Source organism: Triticum urartu, chromosome 3 (genome assembly GCF_003073215.2).
Source record: "Triticum urartu cultivar G1812 chromosome 3, Tu2.1, whole genome shotgun sequence".
NCBI classification, from domain to species: Eukaryota; Viridiplantae; Streptophyta; class Magnoliopsida; order Poales; family Poaceae; genus Triticum; species Triticum urartu.
The window spans coordinates 43,658,661-43,679,934 of NC_053024.1; the positions used below are offsets into that span (position 1 = coordinate 43,658,661).

General features: G+C 41.2%; 2 protein-coding genes across 2 annotated transcripts; one reads left to right on the forward strand and one right to left on the reverse strand.

The window, feature by feature from the left end:
* The first annotated feature begins 218 nt into the window (after window positions 1-218).
* Window positions 219-3,862, forward strand: LOC125542671. Its single transcript, XM_048705804.1, has 11 exons — window positions 219-397; window positions 879-963; window positions 1,218-1,414; window positions 1,774-1,856; window positions 1,939-1,984; window positions 2,080-2,136; window positions 2,235-2,289; window positions 2,367-2,467; window positions 2,560-2,623; window positions 2,718-2,851; window positions 3,389-3,862. Exons 1-11 carry the CDS (start codon window positions 332-334, stop codon window positions 3,575-3,577), a joined length of 1,077 nt encoding a protein of 358 aa, XP_048561761.1. The 5' UTR covers window positions 219-331; the 3' UTR covers window positions 3,578-3,862.
* A 286-nt stretch (window positions 3,863-4,148) lies between these two features.
* Window positions 4,149-13,005, reverse strand: LOC125542670 (peroxisomal fatty acid beta-oxidation multifunctional protein-like). Its single transcript, XM_048705803.1, has 18 exons — window positions 12,699-13,005; window positions 12,529-12,600; window positions 11,784-11,846; window positions 11,621-11,677; window positions 11,423-11,490; window positions 11,238-11,319; window positions 11,071-11,126; window positions 10,359-10,661; window positions 9,668-9,754; window positions 9,112-9,286; window positions 8,847-8,968; window positions 8,439-8,602; window positions 7,253-7,507; window positions 6,115-6,236; window positions 5,860-5,981; window positions 5,594-5,742; window positions 4,932-5,070; window positions 4,149-4,508 (listed from the first exon to the last, which is right to left on the reverse strand). Exons 1-18 carry the CDS (start codon window positions 12,793-12,795, stop codon window positions 4,461-4,463), a joined length of 2,181 nt encoding a protein of 726 aa, XP_048561760.1. The 5' UTR covers window positions 12,796-13,005; the 3' UTR covers window positions 4,149-4,460.
* Window positions 13,006-21,274: the final 8,269 nt, after the last annotated feature.

Sequence of the window (21,274 nt, forward strand, 5' to 3'; positions counted from 1 at the left end):
GGGGCCTAAACACTCGTTCATAACTTATCCATCCACGTCGAGGCGGGTGCGTGTCCCTTCCCTTCACACGCGTCCGAGCCACCGGCCAGCCGACCTCGAGCCGGCGGAGACATCCATCCAGCAGGCACGCGTACGGCCTCGATGCGACCGCCTAAAACACGTACGGCCCAGATGCGACCGCCGAAGAAACACCAGCACGTACGCAACGCACAAAAAGGAGGAACGAAGGGGCAAAAAAAACAAGAGCAGGTCCGTACAATCGGATACCGAGCGCGGCCGGCGGTTCGCCCCCCTTCCCAAATCCCGGCGAGGGCGGTCGGACGGAGAGGAGATGCGGGCCCGCACGGCGGACCACCTCGAGGCGCTCTCCCTCGAGATCGAGCGCAAGCTGCACAAGGTTACCTCCGCATTCGTTCCGACCCCTCGCCCCTCTCTTCATTCCTTGCGGCTGATTAATCCTGGGAGCTGGCGGCCGCCGATTTGACAATCGCGCCGTCGCTGCCCGTCGAGCTCTTCTGTTTCCCCTCCGCCCGCCTTCGTCGGCTCTTAGCGGTCAATTTCGTCGTGTTGGTTTGATTTCTTTCGGAGTCAATCGATTGGTTTTGCCACGTGGGGAATTGTTAGATAGAAAAGTAAAGGTGGATTCTGGTTTCATTCAAATGTCAAATGGTAGGGGGGAAAATAGGAAAAAGATTCTATTGCAAGTGGGCATACAATTGATAGAGGGAAAAAGGAGGGATTTTCGGTGGTCTGTTTCAAAAGATTCAGCCAGATCAATTTGGCTTTGTTTAGAATTGGGGGCTGTTTCCTTTTTATTTCGCTGCAATTCCTTGGAAGCTTTAGGCTGAATTTTAATTGGTTGCTTGTTTTGTGTGCAGGCTCTGAATTCCAACTCACAGCGCCTCAAGCTGCTGCAGCAGCTGTTCGCCGATATCGCGCTCAAGATCGACGACCGCGCTCGAGGTGCCAACATTTCTCTGAATTTCCAGCATCTGTTCTGCTAATCATCATCCTCTGATATTGCTGTTGGTGCATTTCAAATGGTTGACACCCAAGTTCGTGCCAGCTTACGGACATATTTAACAAATCGATGTAGGAGAGGCTAAAATGACGTCTATTTGGAAATGGAGGGATACTATTTTGTATGTTATTCTCTAAAAAAAGCGAAAATAAGCTACTGTGATATCTTTACAAGAATCCTTGCCTCTGATGAACAGATAAGATTTTAAGCACCAATAATGAGGGAATCGCTCCAGTAGATGAACGCGAAGACAGCCATTTGTGTTTCTATGAGATTCTTGCAAATCACTATGTGAAAGTCCCTCAAAGTGGGAGGCGTATACTTGAGTTGATAGTGCAACTCTGGAGCCAATCCTTTGCAGCCAACATATTTGCGCTTCTTTTTCACAGATGGGTATGTACTGAACTTATGTTCTTGTAGATATTAGGAATTACAATGGGTTATTTATTTATCTGCATGTTTCTGAGAAAGTCATGTTTTCTATTTTGACTTGGATGATTTCATTTCGACTCTACCTGAAAGAATGTGTTGCGTCACCTCACTTCTTTCTATAGCACTTGTCAGTAATCTGCTGATATATATAGTTACTATACATCAGGCTCAAAATGAAACTACAAGCTGGCCTTAGCTAAGATACTTTTTTTCTAATCGCAAGCTGGCCTTAGTTATTTAGTCTTGTTGATAAAGATGATGCAAGTTGTATTGGCTCTCATTTGTACTTCATTTGGTAAATTGCAAGTTCTTCATTGCAGTTGTTTGAAGTCTCTCTTGAGGGGAAAGAGGTATCACTAAGATACAGCTCTGCTCTTGTCCAAGGAGCTACTAACGTTTTTTGGTATGATTGTGCAATGATGCCCCTTCCCTTTTTGCCTCAAACTCCCACGTATGATAGAATCATTTTTTTATATCTCTGACAGGATTGACATTCAAACCAATACAAGGTACTTCCTCCCATTGTATCATGTAAGCATTTGTTTGCTTATGCTTTTGTACCTCTGTTTGGAACTGTACAGCATGCATTTTTACACCGTTACTAACATCCTTTGTTCCTTGAACAGTATCTCCTTGAAGAAGTGGCTTTAGTTCCAGATCAACTCATTAAGATATCACCACAGGTCGACCTCTCCCTCTATCTCTCTGCACGGAAATGTACTAGCCATTTTTTGTAAGCATGTTCAGTAATCAATGAATATTGATTGATAATTGTGTACAGGCTGGTAGAAATTTATTCTGCCTCCTCTCCAGATTCATGCTGTTCTATGATCAGGGTAGGTTCCTTTTCTCCACACTTTGGTGCTGGTTGTTTGTTGTTTGCCACTAAACTGTTGCAATTTTCCATGAGCAGATCACTTGCTTACAAGTTTTCTTGGGCATTTCCCTGCTTTTCCAAATTCTTTCTTGGTTGGTGGAGCTGCAGATTACTTTGTGATTGAACTCACCGATCAGGTTACCATCTGAATGGAAAATTCGTTGTTCCCCTTCCATATGACATACCACATCGTTTCTGCAGACTAAATATTTGGTTATTGTTAATCCAGCTCCAGAAGCTAAAAGTGGAGCCAGTACTGCTGCACTACCTTTCCCGCATGACCATCCTTCAAGGTATTTGCTAGCCAGAACATTTATCTTCAGTGAATATGTATATTTCTCCACTGGAAGATCACATTTTATCCTGAAAGGAAATCGATGAGCGCAGGCTGGGAGTTGAGGATGAGTACAAGCACCAGGCTAAAGTCATGCCTGTATAGCTTCACATCTCCTGGAGGCCCTGCCTATCCAACAAGAGCCGTCCGGCATGCAGCCTGGAATACGTTGGATTTACTTTTTCCTGTGAGTGCCATCTTATTATCTTAATCTTAGTTCTATACTTCTAATTTATCTTACCATATTTTGCTTCTGCCATAAGCAATCCAGCTAGAAAACGTCATGGAAATTGCGAATTTTGTTGTAGATGTAGATCATGGTTTGTTCTACCTAACTGAAGTTTATACCTTGTCAAGAATGAAAAAAGAACACAGATTCTGACAATTTTGAGAAATCAAATTCACAAGAAATTCTCTTTCTAGTTACCCTTGACATGGAGTGAGGTTTGAGATTGGGAGCTCATGCGTATGCAGAGCAAACCAGAGTGAATGTCCACAAAATATTCCTTGCAACCAACGTACCATTATTTTCAATGTGTACCACACCCGTTTATTCTTGAATCATGATAGTTGTTCACATACTCTTATTACCGTGATGATGAACACTGTTAAATGCTAATTTACTGGTGATGGAGGGCCATCACAATTGTGCTGCATCACCATCCCAATGGCTAGTAAATAATGTGTCGATTATGTTCAATGGCTTACTGTTATGCATGTACAGGTGGGTCGCTATCCGAGGCACGTGATAAGTCTGTTCTTTCGGCTGCTCTATCCATGGTATTGGCCTTCCTCTTGCTGGAACTTCGTCATGACCTGCGTGAGCACCATCTACTACTACATCTTGAATCTCCTCGTCTCGATCTGGGAGAACATGAGGAGGCGCGACCATCAAAGGATGCACAGAGAATGAAGAAATCGCGACCAGGCCTAAACCGAGGCTACAATGTTGTGTTGTTGTTCCTTCTGTTTTACCTTTAGGATGGTTAGCTTCATGTGTGTGCGCATGAAATTTGTTGTATAAATCCAAGTGTCTGTTGTGTTTGTTATACATGGACAGAGGATGTGGTGTGGGGCAGAGTTGTGCAGTGAGAGAGGGAAGGAAGGGGCAGTTTTTATGCTCACCAGTCTGAAGCTGTAATTTGTATACAACATTCAGCAGCTTCTCCAAATGCCATCAAAGGTTTATATGCTCTAATAGGAGTTGGCGCTTTTGCTGGAATACGTTTTGCCCATACCAGCTCATCTAGGGCGGAAGGATTCGAACCTCACCGCTACTATCTGGTATTATTGATTTTCCTTCCTGGCCAAAAGGTTGAGACTAGATTGATTTTCCTTCCTTTGGCTACTTGGATGTATACGTTCGCAAAGTTTGAAAAGTCCAAACGAGAGGATGCTGGACCCGGAACTCGGATACAGTTTTCAGGCCAAGATCCATGGATCAAAAACCCTCTCCCCGTGGCCTTGCTGGACAGTGTTGTGAATTCTCAAAAAGAAAGATATCATTCCCCTGAATTGTGATGTGCAAATTTACACTTGACAAATACAGCATAAACTCTACTTACCATAGTTACAGACTTGCACAGTTATGAGGCATGGAAATTACAACCAGAGAACTATGCTAAGACGTTTATTTTTCTTATTGTTGTATCAGCCCAGGTAAAAAACTGTGAACATGATGTAATGTCCAACACACACTACAGATAACACTTCCCTGGAGGTCCACATATGTGCCGCAAGCAGTGTTGATGCTGTTCGAGCAGTAGCTGAGCCAAGTGCTCATCATATGCCGCGCCTCACATGCGTGACCTCGTCGAAGCTTGGTGAGCCGTCCGTGGCGCGGCCTGTGGATATCATGACATGTTTAATTTCCAACAAACTTAGGTAGGATTAACTTTACAAAACCCAAAGGCAAGGAGCGGCACAATGTTTCAATTTATAAGATGCCCCTAAATGTGATGGCAAGAAACAAGACTGGCAACACAAGACTGAACGATGGATAATGAAATGTAGACTTCATTTTCATATCATTCACACACTTGACGGTCAGAAGGAAATATGTTGAAAAGCTTAAGTTAATAAATATTCTCCAGCAATGACACAATCGTCTATGTTACGCAAGTCATACACTGGTTATAAACTTATAATTGTGAAAATCTTGAAATTTGTGTTTATAATTATTTGTAAGTAAAGTGTAATACTATGCAACAATTCAACATAGTTAGGATAAGATGATCCATCAGATGAGGGAGAATGCAAGAGTGTACCAGTGGTCGGCCGCTTTTTGCTCTTTCCTCCAAATATGATGATGGTTTGAAGAAATCACCGTACATTTCAGCCCACTTGCTAAGCTTTGAATGTATATAAGATGCTCCCACCGTGTCAGCCCAAAAGATGAGGCCACCCCTTCATTATTAGACTATAGATTAGAACTACTTCAAAGCAACCACCGCACCTCCTTCAACAAACAGTGATAATAATTGGGGGGGGGGGGGGATACTAATCTAAGAAAAATGAAAAAAAATACACATTACACAGCGGACTACAACCAACAGGGACTATATCCTACATTTGGTAAACTATAGGTTGCAGATATATTTAATTAAACTAAAAACTAGTACTTGAGTATCATTAAAGCTATCAACTAAATTGGGAAGAAGGCCTGAACATGGCGATTTGAAAAACAATCAGCTATAGGGCTAACTCACTAGCCTCAAGTGCTAAGCTAAAATCAATTGGTGTTAAATCAATTCTGATATAAGACAGACAATGCTAGCCTACGTAAGTGTTAAATTAGGTTCATAAGTTGTAAAACCAGCAGTAGAATCTCAACCAGTATATCTCATTTAATCATATTTCAAGTGAATGCAGATTGTCACTGGTCAACTAGGATTTAGGACAGTCAGAGATTTAAGCAGCAACTGCCTACCTGTACTTAGGAAAGCCCATCCCAAGAACAGATGCGATATCAAGATCAGCAGCCCTGATCACCACGTTTTCATCCATGACCCTGCATGCCTCATTAACGACTGGGAAGAAAACCATCTCCAATATATCTTGATCTGATAAAGTAACAGGCTGCAAGCAAGGCAATGTATCAGTATCAGGAAAACCTTTCATTAACAAATGAGGTAGCACGGCATCTTTTCATAGATGCAGAAAAAATGTCAGACAGTTAGAAAGAGGAAGTGAAACCTTTCCACCCGGCATTGTCTTTGCCTGTCTTCTGTACTCGTCAATCACATGTTGAACATTAGGGTCAGGCTTTGGCTTCGCACCCTTCTCATAAAGGTAGTAACCTTTTCCATTGCTCTTTCCTGTTAAGTAACAGGGAAATTTCAGTTGTGAAAAATGCATTTATAGAAATGGTGCAGTAACTATTGGTCTGGTCACAACCCATCCTATTTACTGTAACCCATAGCTGGAGCAAAAGCAGGTTCAGAAGCATACCCTGCCGCCCAGTCTCCGCCATCAAATCCACTAGAACGGAGTTAAAATTCCGTGTTCCAAAGGCAGCTGCATAGATATCCTTTACTGCTAAGGCTACTCCATATCCAGCTAAATCTTGGAGTCTGTAGGGGAATGGAAACAGTCAAACATAAGAACTCATGTGAATCATGTTTAAAAAAATTGAAAGAGTCAGTGGATGATGCCTGGGCACTGCATTGTGCATTGTAGCAAGCTAGCAGCACAACAAGCATATTCCAAAGATGGTTGGGTGTCAGTTAATTGTTTTGACACTGACATGGTCTCTAAAGCAGAACACAGTTTTCACCATCAATTTCTATTTAACATATATTACAATATCATTTAAGGCAAATAATGTCTGATATGGGATTGACTATCCGTCACCCTGGGTGAGGAATAGTTATTCTTCACCCCCCCCCCCCTTTATTTTAACATAAATGCACCGTAACTTTACGTTCCGTAATTTTTTTTCTTATTTCATACGTAAAAAGAGAACGTAAGAAAATATATAATCACCGTAAAAAATATTTTATGTTACGTAAAATTACAAACGTAAAAACATAGTGTAAAATATACATAAAATGCATTTTTTCTAGTCTTTATAACCTATATTTTTGTTTTCTTGTGCCAAATTTTACATTGTATGAATGTAACTATTTGTATTCCAAATGTAATTTATTTATGAAACGATATGAAGATTACCTCAGGTGAAGAATAACTTATTCTGCACCCTGGGTGATGAATAGTATTACTTGATTGCTAACATTCTAATAAATCACTTTTCCCCCTAGAGTACTATTATCACAAATACATGTCCATAGTGGACCATAATATTATACTCCTCTGTCCCATAATCTAGGACGTATTTTGACACTAGTGTAGTGTAAAAAAAACGTCTCATATTATGGGACGGAGGGAGTACTAAAACTGCTCTGAAGTGGGTTGCATCTGATTTATCCTAACAAACTGAAAGAACAATACATGACACTGGAATCAAGAAATAGAAAAAAAATGTACATAGTTGAATGGGAACATTGGCTTGCTATTCATAAAAGGAACCTAATTTGAGACCATTGGCCATTATTTCACATGGACATAAAAACAGAGTCGAAGAACTTACTGAAAAGGTCCCATTGGCATGCCAAAGTTGCTTATTATTCGATCAATTCTGAAAAGATCAATGCCAAGACTAACTAGAAGCTGAGCACCTTGTGTGTAAGGGAAAAATGTACGATTTACTGCAAAGCCTGTGCAGTTGCCAACAACAATGGGGATTTTCTTTATTATTTTCCCAACTGTAATGAGATCAAGGATAGCTTGTGGTGATGTCTTTTCCGTCCGGACAATTTCAAGCAAGGGCATAATATGAGCAGGGCTGCAAATAACATAACATTAGCACGTCGCATTCTCAGTAAGCAAGTAAAGCTTGAAGGATCAATATATCATCCAAACCAGTAAAACTGAAGGACTATTATTTCCATAATCTCGTGTCCGTAACATACTTTCCGGACATTTGTTTCGAAGTTAAATAGAAGTAGCTTCCCTAACTCCCCAAAATTGATGCTTATAAGAAAATATTGCAACCGCTGCTACCTTATGAAGACATAGGCATCTAGCTTCAAATTGTACTAAAACAAACAGCAGCCGGCCACATGTCATTTGGGACATGCAAACATAGTTTTGCGATTTATTAAAGAGCAGAACAATTTTTATACATTTTTTCCTGCAGGAATTGATGATGGTTATCCATTTGGAAGAATGACTTGTGATTTACTTTTTGATATCCCTTCAGCAAAAAAAATACTTGTTAAAAGGTTTTGTTCGGTTATTGCCTCTTTTGTGTTTGAATCAACCTACATAAACTAGAAATCATGCTTTTACATATAGATGTTCCAAAAACAACAGTCAATAATTAGAATACAAATCAGAACAAATTATCATGTAGTAAATTGACACCAAGAATACCCCTCCTACATCTACTAACTTCAGAATATTACGGAACTTCCATGCAAAGTTCGCACATTGACACTTAAAATTATGGCTAACTTCACTGGTAGCAACTTGCATAACCATCAATTTCCCTTCTCTGAAGAACAAGTTTTCTTTTGCAGCATGACTTAGATGCATGGAGTTAAATTGGTAATGTATGGTGTCAACAATTTGATAGTTACATGCCCCTGTTAACAAATTTTATTGATATGATGTGTTCCAGCACCTTGATGCATAAGTCCTTAGTGCACTTCTTAAGTTGGAACACTGCTGGTTTTCAGGAAGTGCTAAACCATAACCCACAAGAAACAACATACCTGAAAAAATGAGCCCCAATAATTCTATCTTGAGAATTTGTCTTCTCGCCAATAACATTCAAATCGATGGTGGAAGTGTTCGTTGCAAGTATGCAATGTGGTGGGCAGATTTTCTCAATGTCAGCAAAAATTGATTGCTTCAAAGGAACCTTCTCAATAACAGCCTACAAGAAAAGAAGATATGCATAAGAACCTAACAAGCAAGTGTGCTGCGTGACTATGTAATAGATTGCATAACCATATCAAACCTATCTATCAAAATTCCCCATAATCATTTTTATGGGAACCTTCATAAGATTCGTTAATGCACTACAATGTCATGAATATTTGCCTCACACACTAGAGGGACCCTAATATATATGCACAACTATTTTGTCTTCTTTAAATCATAAGTCATACGAGGACAACCTCAATAACCATATCAACATCCTTGAAATCTGAATAATCCAATGCACCCTTGAGAAGTGATATGGCCTTGCTCATTTTATCCTTGGTCAATGAGCCTCTTTTGACAAGGCCCTCCAGATTTCCTGTGCAAAAGAAAATCAGTGTTGTTCGGTAATATCATTTATAGTAACTTGATGTTTCAACACTACATCAACAAAAATCACAATCCAAATATCTATTGGAAAGAAAAAAACAAGAAATGCTACAGTAGTATCACAAAATTGACCTGCTATTGTTTTTTGTCCCCTTTGCAAAAATTGAGGGTTTACTTCCTTGAGGACAACAGATATATTGCCAACAAGAAGGGCTGTTGCAATTCCAGAACCCATAAGACCACCACCAATAACAGCAACTTTTCTTATGTTCCTGGGTTTGAGTTGAATATCAGTAACACCTGGTACCTACAAGAATCAACTGTATAAGTCAGACAGCACACCAGGTTACAAATAACCAAAGGGGGCAAAACAAAAGTTTACACATCAAATGACGTCCTTGCAGCAATTTAGCTTTGATGTGTTCACATATGGCATTGCAATTTGAGCAAAGCTTAGTTAAGACCAAGTATCATATGCTCTAATGTAGTCTGGTTGCATGGTTAGTTAATACTCCATCCCAAAATAAGACTTATTTTGGGACGGAGGGAGTATCATGTATCATATTCTATAACATAGTTTGGTTGCATGGTAATTAACTATGTGCAGCGAAATTAAGACAGTTGCAACACATGAGAAGTGAATCAGGAAAAGAAAAGTTAAACAGAATACTATACTTTTGAGGACAACCTTAGTGGTGGAACGCTGGGCGAAGAATGCATGGACAAGTGCCCTTGATGTGGTTGATACTACCAACTCCTTGAAAACCTTTGCTTCCTGCATTATTTAGGTACACCAAACACATGCATAAGGAATAATAAACAACAGAACAAAGAAACAATTATTGTCATCACTATACTACATGGAGGTTTGTTATAATTTTTAATGCTTGGTCTGCGGTTGCTAAATTGTTCTGTGCTGAACTTGTTTTATAATCTGCTGCTACAAAAACCACGGAAGTACGATGAGTTGGTTAAACAAACAGTAAAGTAGATAATAAAAAAACGTTGTAGATAAGCTGTATTATAATAATCCAACATGATGCCAAATGGAGCCCAAGTTATGCATAGCAGTGATACCAAGATTTTGCCAAGTTAATTTGTTACTCTGGGCAAAAATGAGCTAAGGAATCTAAATGTTTCTGAGAAACTGACTGTTACTGTAGAGACATGGCTACTTAGGGCCTTTATTACATTATGCTTATCAGCAATTACTGAATCAGGGCATATTGGCAATGGACTAGTATAGTTCTCAATTGACATAAGAAGACTAGTCTAAGCTCTAGAAGTTTTGGGGAGATATGGTGCCCAGCTAGCTGTTTAACTAAGAGAGCACATAGATGATATTAGCGTGTGTACCAAGACAAATAGGAAATTCAAACCTTCACAACACCAGCATGGCCTCCATATAGTGCACCTTCTTCAATAACATCTAGGCAGGCCTGGTGCTGTGGCATGTTTGCTGCAACCTTATTTGCTTGCTGCCTTGCCATACTTAATACAGCACGAGCTTCAGACAGTGAACCAAGCCTATCTGTTCTGCCAAGAGATCTTATCCAAGGTTTACGGTAATTTGCAATCTCCAGAGCCCAAGAGCGTGACATTTTTATCAACTCATCAGGGGAGCAAAGCGCATCAATAAAACCACGTTCTTTTCCTTCCTTGGCTGTAATGAACTTCGATTGCTGGAGCAAATTTTATGAATGCATTTATTATAACTGAGCATGATAGGAGTAAGAAACAAGATAGGATGATACTAATTTCCAGATGAGCATTATTACATATACACTCCTTGTTAAATGGGTGCCTGATATGTTCAGTGCTACATACATGTACCAGGCATATTTACAGTTTGAATTGAGATTCTTATTTATGCTCTAGTTTTTCAACATTCATTGTTCTTTGGAAACCTTATTACTACCAGGGTTGAATATGAATGAATATAACTCAAGCCACTCACTTAAAATTGGTTTTCACTATTATATGCCTTCTGTCTAATTTACTTTGCATATGTTAATCAACTTAGGACACGAAGTTTATCTGACCACAGCTAGGTCAGCATAACAACTAACACAGAAGATAGATTAGACTCACCAGCATCATTTCTATTGCTTTGGGCAGACCTACAAGCCTCGGTAGACGCTGAGTTCCTACATGATAAGTAGAAAAGTTTCAGATCCATGACAGAATCCAATACAAAGCAAGCAAATAAGAGCAGTAGTTCAAACTGTCGGAAAAAAGACGTATCCCTAGTTCCCTACCTCCAGCTCCAGGAATCACGCCAAGAGTTAGCTCTGGTAATCCAAGTTGAGCTTCAGGGGTAGCTATCCGAGCATGACAACCCTGAAAAAAAATTGTTCATTTACATGATAAACAGGACTTTGGTTCAGATACAGGGTAAAGAATCAGCTGTACGTTCAGCAGAAAAGCAACAAAAATGACAGACCATAGTCAACTCTAGACCACCGCCAAGAGCAAGGCCTTGAATTGCAGCGACAGAAGGCTTTTTGCCATCTGCATGTAAACATGTTTTTACAATCAGGCCCAGATTTCATGATCTCGATACAAATTAGAGGTGCCTAAAGAGTTCCATCATTCATAGACAACAGAAACCATGAAATAATTAGAAACAAAAATGCCAAACCTTCCATCATATTCGACACAAGCTCAAAAGACATCTCAGGCAAAATGGACACGTCTCCTGCAAAACCATGTTAAATGTGTAAGAAAACAGAACAGATTGGTCCAAAAAGCTAGGCTCTTAACAATCAGTTTGTCAACCATACAAATGAAGGCAACCCCCTTACCAGTCTCATGAACTTTTGAGAATACATTGATATCGAAGCCTCCACAAAACTTGCCAGCCGCGCCTATAAAATTTAAAGTAATTAATAATTTGAATACAAAACAGCAAGAAGTATCAGAAATAGTAAGTTCCGTGAACGGAATTTTTTTTAACCCCCTTCCCACATCCCTGGAATGCACAACTCTGTAAGGCCTCCTCTGTGCAGTGACAAAACAAGAAATATGCCAATCATAGCACCATACATGCCTTCTATATAGATTTAGTCAATGTATGTCCTTCTAATATAGCAAAACTAACACCCAGTACCCATTTTTTCTGACCTGTGGAGAAACAGGGGAGCTTCCGTGCAGTCGAAAATCTATAGCAAGCATAAGCCCCCTTCGTACTTCAGTTAACTATTTTAGCGAGGTTCCCACTTTCAGCCAAGCGGTTGGCATCATAAAAACTGAAGCAACACAATCACAAAGCTGACTGGGATCAGCACAAATAAAAAGATACGATGGCGACAGCTCCACAACCGTACTATAATTAATACATATACCAGGATAACCCCAAACCAAGAAATAGTTGGGTGGTCAACGAATTTGAGCAGACAGAACAACATCAAAACAGAGCAAAACAGGGATTGCTACTCACTAACATCAATTCCGCCAACAATCACATCAAAAAGCATCACTAGACAGACCAAAAGTCTCCATCCTTTAGGAGGAGGAGGGAGGGGGGTGGTCAAGCAAGGGAAATCTCACCCGTGAGGACGATGGCCTTGACGTCGTCGCGACCCAAGGCCTCGGCGTACTTCTCCTTGAGCCCCTCGATGACTGCGCGGAGAAGGGGAGCCGGCCGAATCGGCGCACGGCGTCAGACTAGGCAGAAAGAGGCCCGACGAAGGAGGAGTGGAGGCGAGGGTGTCGCTTACTGATGGGGTGCAGAGCATTGACCGGCGGGTTGCAGATGGTGATGAGCGCGACGCCGTCGGCGCCGACCTCCATGGTGACGCGGATCGACCCCGCCATCGGCGGCGATACCCCAGAGATCGCTGGATCGGAGAGGGAGGGAGAGGGGAGGAAGAGAGGGAGAGGGAGGTGGAGGAAGCTGCCGGCAACGAGTAGCTTGCACGCCTTATTTTATGGAGCTCGGGGGGAGGGAAGACGACTAGAGCGGAGCGGAGAGAGGAGGGGACTGACCGGAGCCGCCGTGTTCACATCGGTCGGTCGGTCAGTCCGTTTCCTAAGAATTCAGACGGCGAAGTTTTCATGAAACCGCAACGAAGAAGGGGAATTCGCAGTGACCACCTCAGTTTGGGCCCACTTTGCAAAAAACAGCCTGTTTTCCTTTTTTACGCAGAAAACCACCTTCCACCGTAATAATTTTTTTTAGAGAACACTGATCTCTCAAAAAGATGCCATGATGCTCGTTCTGATCTGTGGGACCCAGAGGTAAGGCTGATGTGGCATGAGGTGGGGGTTTAGGCGAACTCGTGTGTTGGCCATGGAGTATAGTCGTACCCATCGCCATGCCCACGATGTCGATGTCGTCGCTCACAACGTCCCACGGGTCATGGTCATGGAAGGCCTCCTGATCGAAGACATTGCGGAGCCACGGCACCTTCACTGCATCGCTCGCGAGCGCTTTTTTGAGAAAGGGATTGTCGTTGGTATAATATGTCGGCGGAGGAGATGATGGTGGAAGGGCAAAGGCTGATCGATCGACAGGGGCTGTTTCGTGTGGACGACAAAGCTTCCTGCATCGCCGTGCCTTGATGCAACTCACTATGCGAGAGGCATGCAACTGATGTCGCTGCCATATGCACATAGCACATGCGGGACATGCTCCAAGACTAAATTACAAAAGAAACACCGCGTTTGGGTCTAGGGTTGCAGATTACTATCAATATTGAGAAACGAAGCATGCACGTTTTGACAAAAGGTCGAACCCCCTTACCTCATGCCTGTAAAGTCTATAGATACAACCTTCCACGCATCACACAACAACTCATCCTTCATCACCGAGTACCCTACCATCGTGCTTACTCCATATAACAACAAAAAGTTCGACAAAAAAACTCAATAGGATTTGACCGAACACCTGCCGGGTGTAGTGTCCGCCACTTCGCCATGGACGGTATCGGCAGGGGGGGCGGAGGGTACTTGACCATGGACAGATCTTGGGTGGATGTCGGCATAGTCCAAGACGGATACACGCGTGGGTGGGGCTTTGGATGTCCAGTAATGCCTGGACAGCGGCCAGAGAGGTACAACGGAGCATTAGACCAGAAGGGTGTGGATGCAGAGTAAGAGGGAGCAGGGGTGGAATGAGAGAAAAGTGGCTTGGATGGGAGATTTGAGTGGGACAAGGGTGTCAGAATTCTACGTGGCAACGATCTAAACACCCACAAAGCTCTTCAATTTGCGTCCGGTTTGCTAGAATTTGAATAACCAGACGCGTCCATGAACCGATGAGATAACGCGTTGAATGGCAAGCTGGGTCCATAAACCGATGAGGTACAGTGTTGGACAGCTCGGGCGTTTCAAGCGCGGGGTTGAAGATGCCCTTACATGGAAAAACGAAAAGCACCGCAAAAGGCATGTTTGCTCCCATGCATCCATCAGTAATAGCGTGACGGAGATGGCTAAAGAAAGAGATGGCAGGAACTTGGAAGTGATAGGCGGACACGCAAGCAAAGACGCCATACATTGTTATATTTTGCTCTTATTTCAAAAGCTCGACGCCGATAGCGGAGAAAGCATGGGCCTATTTTGGCTTTTGTCGCATGTGTCCACCCGTAGCAGGAAATTATACTGACGGAACGGAACGGAACCGCCATGGCGGAAATTGTACATGTGCCTGGAACGGCACCGGATCTTTGATTGCTTGACCCTAGTTAAATGGACTAGAACATGTACGTGGAAGTACTAGCCAAGTAGGAACAAGGAAGACTTAATGCCAAGACGCACGATGACATAGATGGGTCTCCGTCGAGGAAAATATGGGGAAGGAGAGCAATCCTTGTAGGAAAACTGAAAATTACAAGACCAATAAGCTGGTCGGTCAGCCCGTCCAAGTCTGTCTCCTAGGGATTTTTAGATGGCGAAGTTGTCATGAAACCGCAACTAAGATGATGATCTTCTCTGTGGATTTCAATAATGGGAATTGGGAGAAACCATTTTACTAAATATAAATCTGCAATGAAGAAGTAGAATTCGTGGGGACTAAGAGTGTCTTTAAAGAAAAAACGTCATCATGCCAAGCAAAAAATCCGTTTAAGACACTTGGGGTTCAAAATAATGCTCCAACAGCCTGTAAGTGGTGATGAATTCGGGGAGCCCGAATTTTTGCCCCTCGCATATTTGCATTGATTCTGACAGCTTCCCGCCCCTCCGCCGCCATACCGAGGCACTAGGAATCACCATGGAGGTCGATTAGCTGCCGCTCCATCCCCCATGTAACCGCCGAGCCGCTGCTCTTTCCAAGCTCTTGGCTATCGGCCAACGTGGCGACGGTAGCTCTGGCCAAGATCCCTGGCTTCCCGATGGCAGCAGGAGAACCATGACCTCATTCCTAGCCGGCCCTGCGACCGCCTCGGCCCTGGCGTGTTATGCCGGCTGAAATTCATCTTCGTGCCAAAACAGGTGTTCGACAAAAAGCCTTCAAGGTAAAATAAATATTTCTCTGTTTTTTTGTTGCAATATAGTAGTAGATTGTGACGGTTAAAGCCTTCAAGACCACTAGTTGTAGTGTATGTTTCATGTCAATTCCGGTGAACTTTGTGTTATGTGTGATGAACAAGTGTGTTGAATTAACCAGCAAAAAAACAAGTGTGTTGAATTTGAACTCGTGGTTCCATGAACTATGTCATAATATAGTATTATTTACTTCTAGTTTACTTGACACAATTTTAATTATCAATGTCTTGATTAGGTTCGATAGCTTTTGGTTATGTTTGGCTACCTTACATGTGTGTCGCTGCCATCCAAGGCACATGATAAGTTTGTTCTTTTGGCTGCTTTGCTCGTGCTTCACTTGGAGTGGTGTTCTTCTTATGATGCAGTAGTTGACAGTCCTGACCCAAACCATGACGAAGTTCCAACAAGAGGAACATCAGTAGCAGACCAAAATCACTATTTTGACCCTTTGAGGCAACTTTAGCACAAAATGAACCTTGCTGGAAACTTTAGCATGATCTGACCTTTTTTTGAAATGCCAAAGTACCCGATGTTACTGGTAACTAAGAAACGCCAAAGTTCATGGAGCTTTAGCTTTTTGCAACACCATAGTATCTAACGCCACCCCCCTATAGTGGTGGCTAATGGTGGCTTAGGGATAGCACACCGAAGTCTCCAGCGTTGCATAGTGTAGCAGAAATGTTAGGATGCTAGTTCAAAGAAAACGTCAGGATGCCAAGCATTTCTAAAAAAGGGTCAAATCATGCTAAAGTTTCCAACAAGGTTCATTTTGTGCTAAATTTACCAAAAGGGCCCAAACGATGATTTCGTCCCCAGTAGCATGGGTGGAGCAGCCGTGTAGAACGGGAGTCCAGACCGATAGCTTGCCGACTGGCACACTATGGCATGCGTGGAGCACTCCTCTCTCTAGCAATTTTCCTTTGTTCTTTTCTCCAGTTTTTTCAATCGGGGTTCCTTTGAAAAACAGTTGTTGGATTATTGGTACATACTAAAAGAAATATTGCATGATAAAAATGTGCTCAAGAACTTATTTTTTTTAAATATGCTTGAATTTAAAACTATTTGTGACTTTAGAAAATATTCTCAAATTTAAAAAATATTCACTGATTTAAAAATGTTCCCAAATTTAAATAAACCTTCTCTGATTTGAAAAATATTCTTGAATTTAAAAGGAAAATTAGAAGAAGAAGAAAAGAAAGCCACATAGATTAAACCAGAACAACCAAATAAAACTGCCTAAAGCTGTAAGTTGAAAAAGGAACAAAATCAAAGAAGACAACATAAAACAGCAAATAATAAATATAACATGAAAGAAAGAAGAAGCGAAATTATACACTAAAATAAGGAAAGGAAAACCGGAAAAAAATCACACAGGATGAAAAAGAAAACCAACACTCTTAGGTTCATTGCTGCATGAGTTGGGCCGGCCCATGCGCTTGTTGACGTGCTAGAATTGGCGACATCTTGTCACAAAAAGCACCAAGTAGGGAAGGGTCTAGCTCTGGCCCAAGTTCTTTATGCTCACCATATCATCGTCGCCTCGGACTACAAGACGGTCGTAGAGGGAATCAACTCAGGAAGTTCAGCTAGTTATGGGGCTGTCATCACAGAAATTAGAGATAGTTCTTTAGGTTTTACTTCTAGCTTTTTTAGACATGGATTTAGAACCTCGAATGGGGAGGCTCACAATCTCGCAAAACATGGTCTTTCGTTAGGGATTGGGCCCATGTGTGGTTAGGCCAATCCAGAGATCTTCTCTTCGTCCCTGTAAACACGGTGATGGATTAATAAAGTTTTGCGAGTTTGTCTTAAAAAAAGTAGGGATTTTCGTCCACCCCCTATTCCACGCCTTAGGCATCTGTTATAGTGCCTTTTGCGATTCGACCTATTTGCTGTTTTTCTCTTTCACTCAATTTTTTTCTTCAAAAAATATTTCCAGTCCTAAAACGATAACCACCATGACAGGTTGCTTTTCTGTGCTCCTAATTCCTTTTTCTCGTGTTTTTGTGGCAAATGTAATGCATGTGGTTTTCCTTTTTGGTGTTTTTGTTCTGTTTGGCCATTTTTATATGATTTTTTTCGTTTTTTATTTCCCTCTTTGTTTTCCTTTTTTCAAATTGCATGATTTTTTTTAATTCGATGAACTATTTTTACAAATTGAAGAACTTTTTCAAAATTGTGATTTCCCTAAAAAAAATTGATGAACTTTTTTTAAATTTGTAAACCTTTTTAAAAATTTGATATTTTTTTCCAAATTCGATGAACCTTTTTTCAGAATCAAAGAACTTTCTGTGAGATAGATGATTGTTTTCGAAATAGATGAACTTTTTGCATATTCGATGAACTTTTTACAAAATTATTGAATTTTCTTTCTTAAATTCGAGAGTTTTTTTAAAATCCGTGAAATTTTTTTAATTCATGAAACTTTTTGATATTTATCTTTTCTCTTTAAGAAATCTGTATTTTTCAAAAGTCAACGATGGACCATTCAACAGGTAAACTGCGTCTGGTTAAATGCAATCGAAGCGACCAGGGTGCGAATGAAAGAGACCGCTCAATCAAGCGCGTGACATCTTCTTTGGGCCGGCCCATGAGCGGTGGCACGTGAGCGCCAGGGAACTGTCGGGCGCTTAGGGCGCCGAACAGGAGTTCCCGTATTTTCGCGTAGGATGTGAGGCAAATCACCTGAAGCGTGCATATATGGAACCGTGACGAGCGCATCCTAGTATCTGAGATACTTTTTGTTTAGTACATAAAAATACTATGCTTTCTAAAAAAAAGATAATAATACTACAAAAATCATTTAAAATTGTGAAATGTGGTGTGTGTGTGTGTGTGGGCGCGAGCGCGTTTATAATTAAGTTCCTACATTTGGGAAATGTTCAGGTGTTCAATGTTCATGCATTTATTCATGTGTTAGAAAGAACTAAAAGAATAAAACGTGAGAAACAAAAAAAATAAAAACAAAGAGGAAAAAACAATAAAGGTAAAAAAATAATAAGAAAGAAGAGATAATGAAAAAGCCAAGAGAAAACCAGGATCACCTGTTGAAAGCCGGTGCAAGATGGTGCCTTGTCCGTAGTGAAGGAAAATCACCGAAACGCTCATCATAGCTCGCCGGCTCGCCCTGTGTGATTTCGTGTCCTATTATCCGCTATCGGCGCAGAATAGGATTTGCCCTTCAATTGCCATACCGCTACCACATCATTGACTTGTTCAGCCCCATTGACGATATGAAATAACGATGTGTATATGACGTGCCATTGTGAATGTCACAACTCCGTAAATGCCAATGTAATTGGCACCACATCCTCTCATAGGCATCAATAAGATATCAGAGATGCTAATATAACTGGCATGATTTCCCAAAGGCCTAAGATGCACATAAGTGTTTCGAGAGGCTAGCATGGTAATTATGTTCTAACAAATGGTCATTTAGGAAAATTAATACGACGAATTACATCTGATATACTATGTTCTAACAAAAGTCATTTAGGAAAGTTAACACAATGAATTACATTTCATAACAATGGTATCATCTTCATTCTCTCTCTCTCCCATGCGCACATCCACACGCACACGCTCATATATAAACACGCAATCCTGGGTACCCACACACACACTAAGACACTCATAACCCACATAGTAGTGCACACTTCAGCATGTGCACGCACACACGGACCCCAGCATGCCCTCACCCTTATGCTCGCACACGAGGACAACACACACAAAAAATGACTGACAAAACACAAAAGGAAGAGCCTAACTGGTTTGGTGCCAATAATTGACATGCCAATTATTGGCAAGTTAAAAACTTGGCTATCAATTGGTTGGCTACCAATTGGTTCTTGCCCACCTTTCTAAAAGATTTTTGGCGATTTTTGATTTTGCCAAATGTTGGCTTGCCAAATATTGGCAATACCAAACTTTGATATGAACCAATTAGCCTCGAATACATAGACTAAATACAAGGAAAATGTCATGAAAGAAATATGGCAATTTACAAATGGCAAAATCGTATATATTAACACAACATACAAATAACCCGTTCTAAAGCCCAAGAAAAAATGTACGAATATTGGGAAAAATCTAAGATGTATACATGAGCACCTTGGTGTTCTGATGCTGCCGTATTCGAGTGGGAATTTTTTCTTATACAAGGGAGAGCACATTCAATCTCCCACCTCATGCTGACATCATCTCCCATTAATTTCTAGATTCATATTTTCAAAATGGTTTATCCACCGACGAGTTTATCTTGATGAGGGTGTTTCGGTGAATTTCTTTTGTCGCCCGTGGCTAAATAGTGAACATTCAAGTGTTAACAATAGGGAAAAAGTTGCATCAACCCACACAAGTACAATGAAGCAAGTATTGTGGTGGTATATATTGTCGTTCAACAATCTGACAATTAAATTAATTTAATCTAAGAACCAAGTGACAATAAACTAGCAATTATTGACACAAAGTTTGCTGAACATGTCAACGTGAGATCTAGTCTTGAAGATCTCGCATCAGAAAGCCAATGGTGAAAGCAAATGATCAGTCGAGAGAATGCTTTGATAGATAAAACTTTTTAAAATTTCAAAAACAGATGAATCTTTACTGATGGCATGCCTACATGCATGTCTTTGCACGCATCCTATATACTTAAGAAGTTTATCCCCATTATTTTATTTATCTTAACATACAGCCTATCCATTTCATCATATATGTCATACACATGTAACCTTCCATTTAAATGCACATGCAAATCATCCACATCATCAAGCGCATGCCATCAAACTGTGTTTGACATGGGAGGAAAGAGAGAGTACTTTAGAATGCATGTAGCGCTGCACACCGACTGTCTTGCCTGCAAAAAGCTGCACACTGATGGGGACCACTTCTGTATTTGTATGTCTTGTCAGTGCTTGTCAATTGTATTCAGTGGGTATAAGAGCGGTAATCAATTTACATGTTTAATACTGTGTTAGACTGCATTAATCTTGATGAAATGCATGGACTGTGGATTTCCCACCATTACCTATTTTACTTTTTTCCACAAAATGCTCTAAGTGCAATTTGCAGAGACCAATGTTGCTGGCTAGCGCTCCTGGAAAGTACGTGCATGTCTTGGTACGAACATCGTAAACTTGTAGCCATGACAACCATGGCGTGGTATCATCATCATGTTGTAGCAGCAACCCTTCACCATCATTCATCACCCTCAACGGTGTATGATAACACCCGTATAGACCCCCACTCATTGGGATCTTGAATGCCTTGGTCCAGCTACTCTTATAAGAATCGTCCAGGATCCATATGTTGGTGCATAAATCGTCGTGAAATTCCCGCATGTCATGATGATCTCGTTGAAGGAAGCAAAGGGCACCGTTAGGCTGGTTGTAATGCGGAGTATCATATACTAGTATCATGCATATGATATTAGTCTATGATATTACATCCTTAATGCATAGTATCATATGTTGGTATCATAGATAACTACATTTATTGCCATGCATGACATAAAGTAGCACATCATTTAATATGATACGGTATCATGATATGATACTCAAGCCTCTCTTTCTTCATTTAATTCTATGCCACTTCATCAAAATTGCTTAGTTGGCATGCATGATACTACCTATGATACTCCCATTACGGGCAGCCTTAAGCTCTGTTATGTGGGCTGATACCGTCCTGCTCTCCCACAATTCCCGAATCCGTATGCCAGGTTTCTCTCCTCGGAAGTTTCCGGTGTCGACGAGGAACGGGTCGGTGTGGCGGGACCTGTGCGCGGCGTGGAAGGCCGGGTCTGAAGTAATTA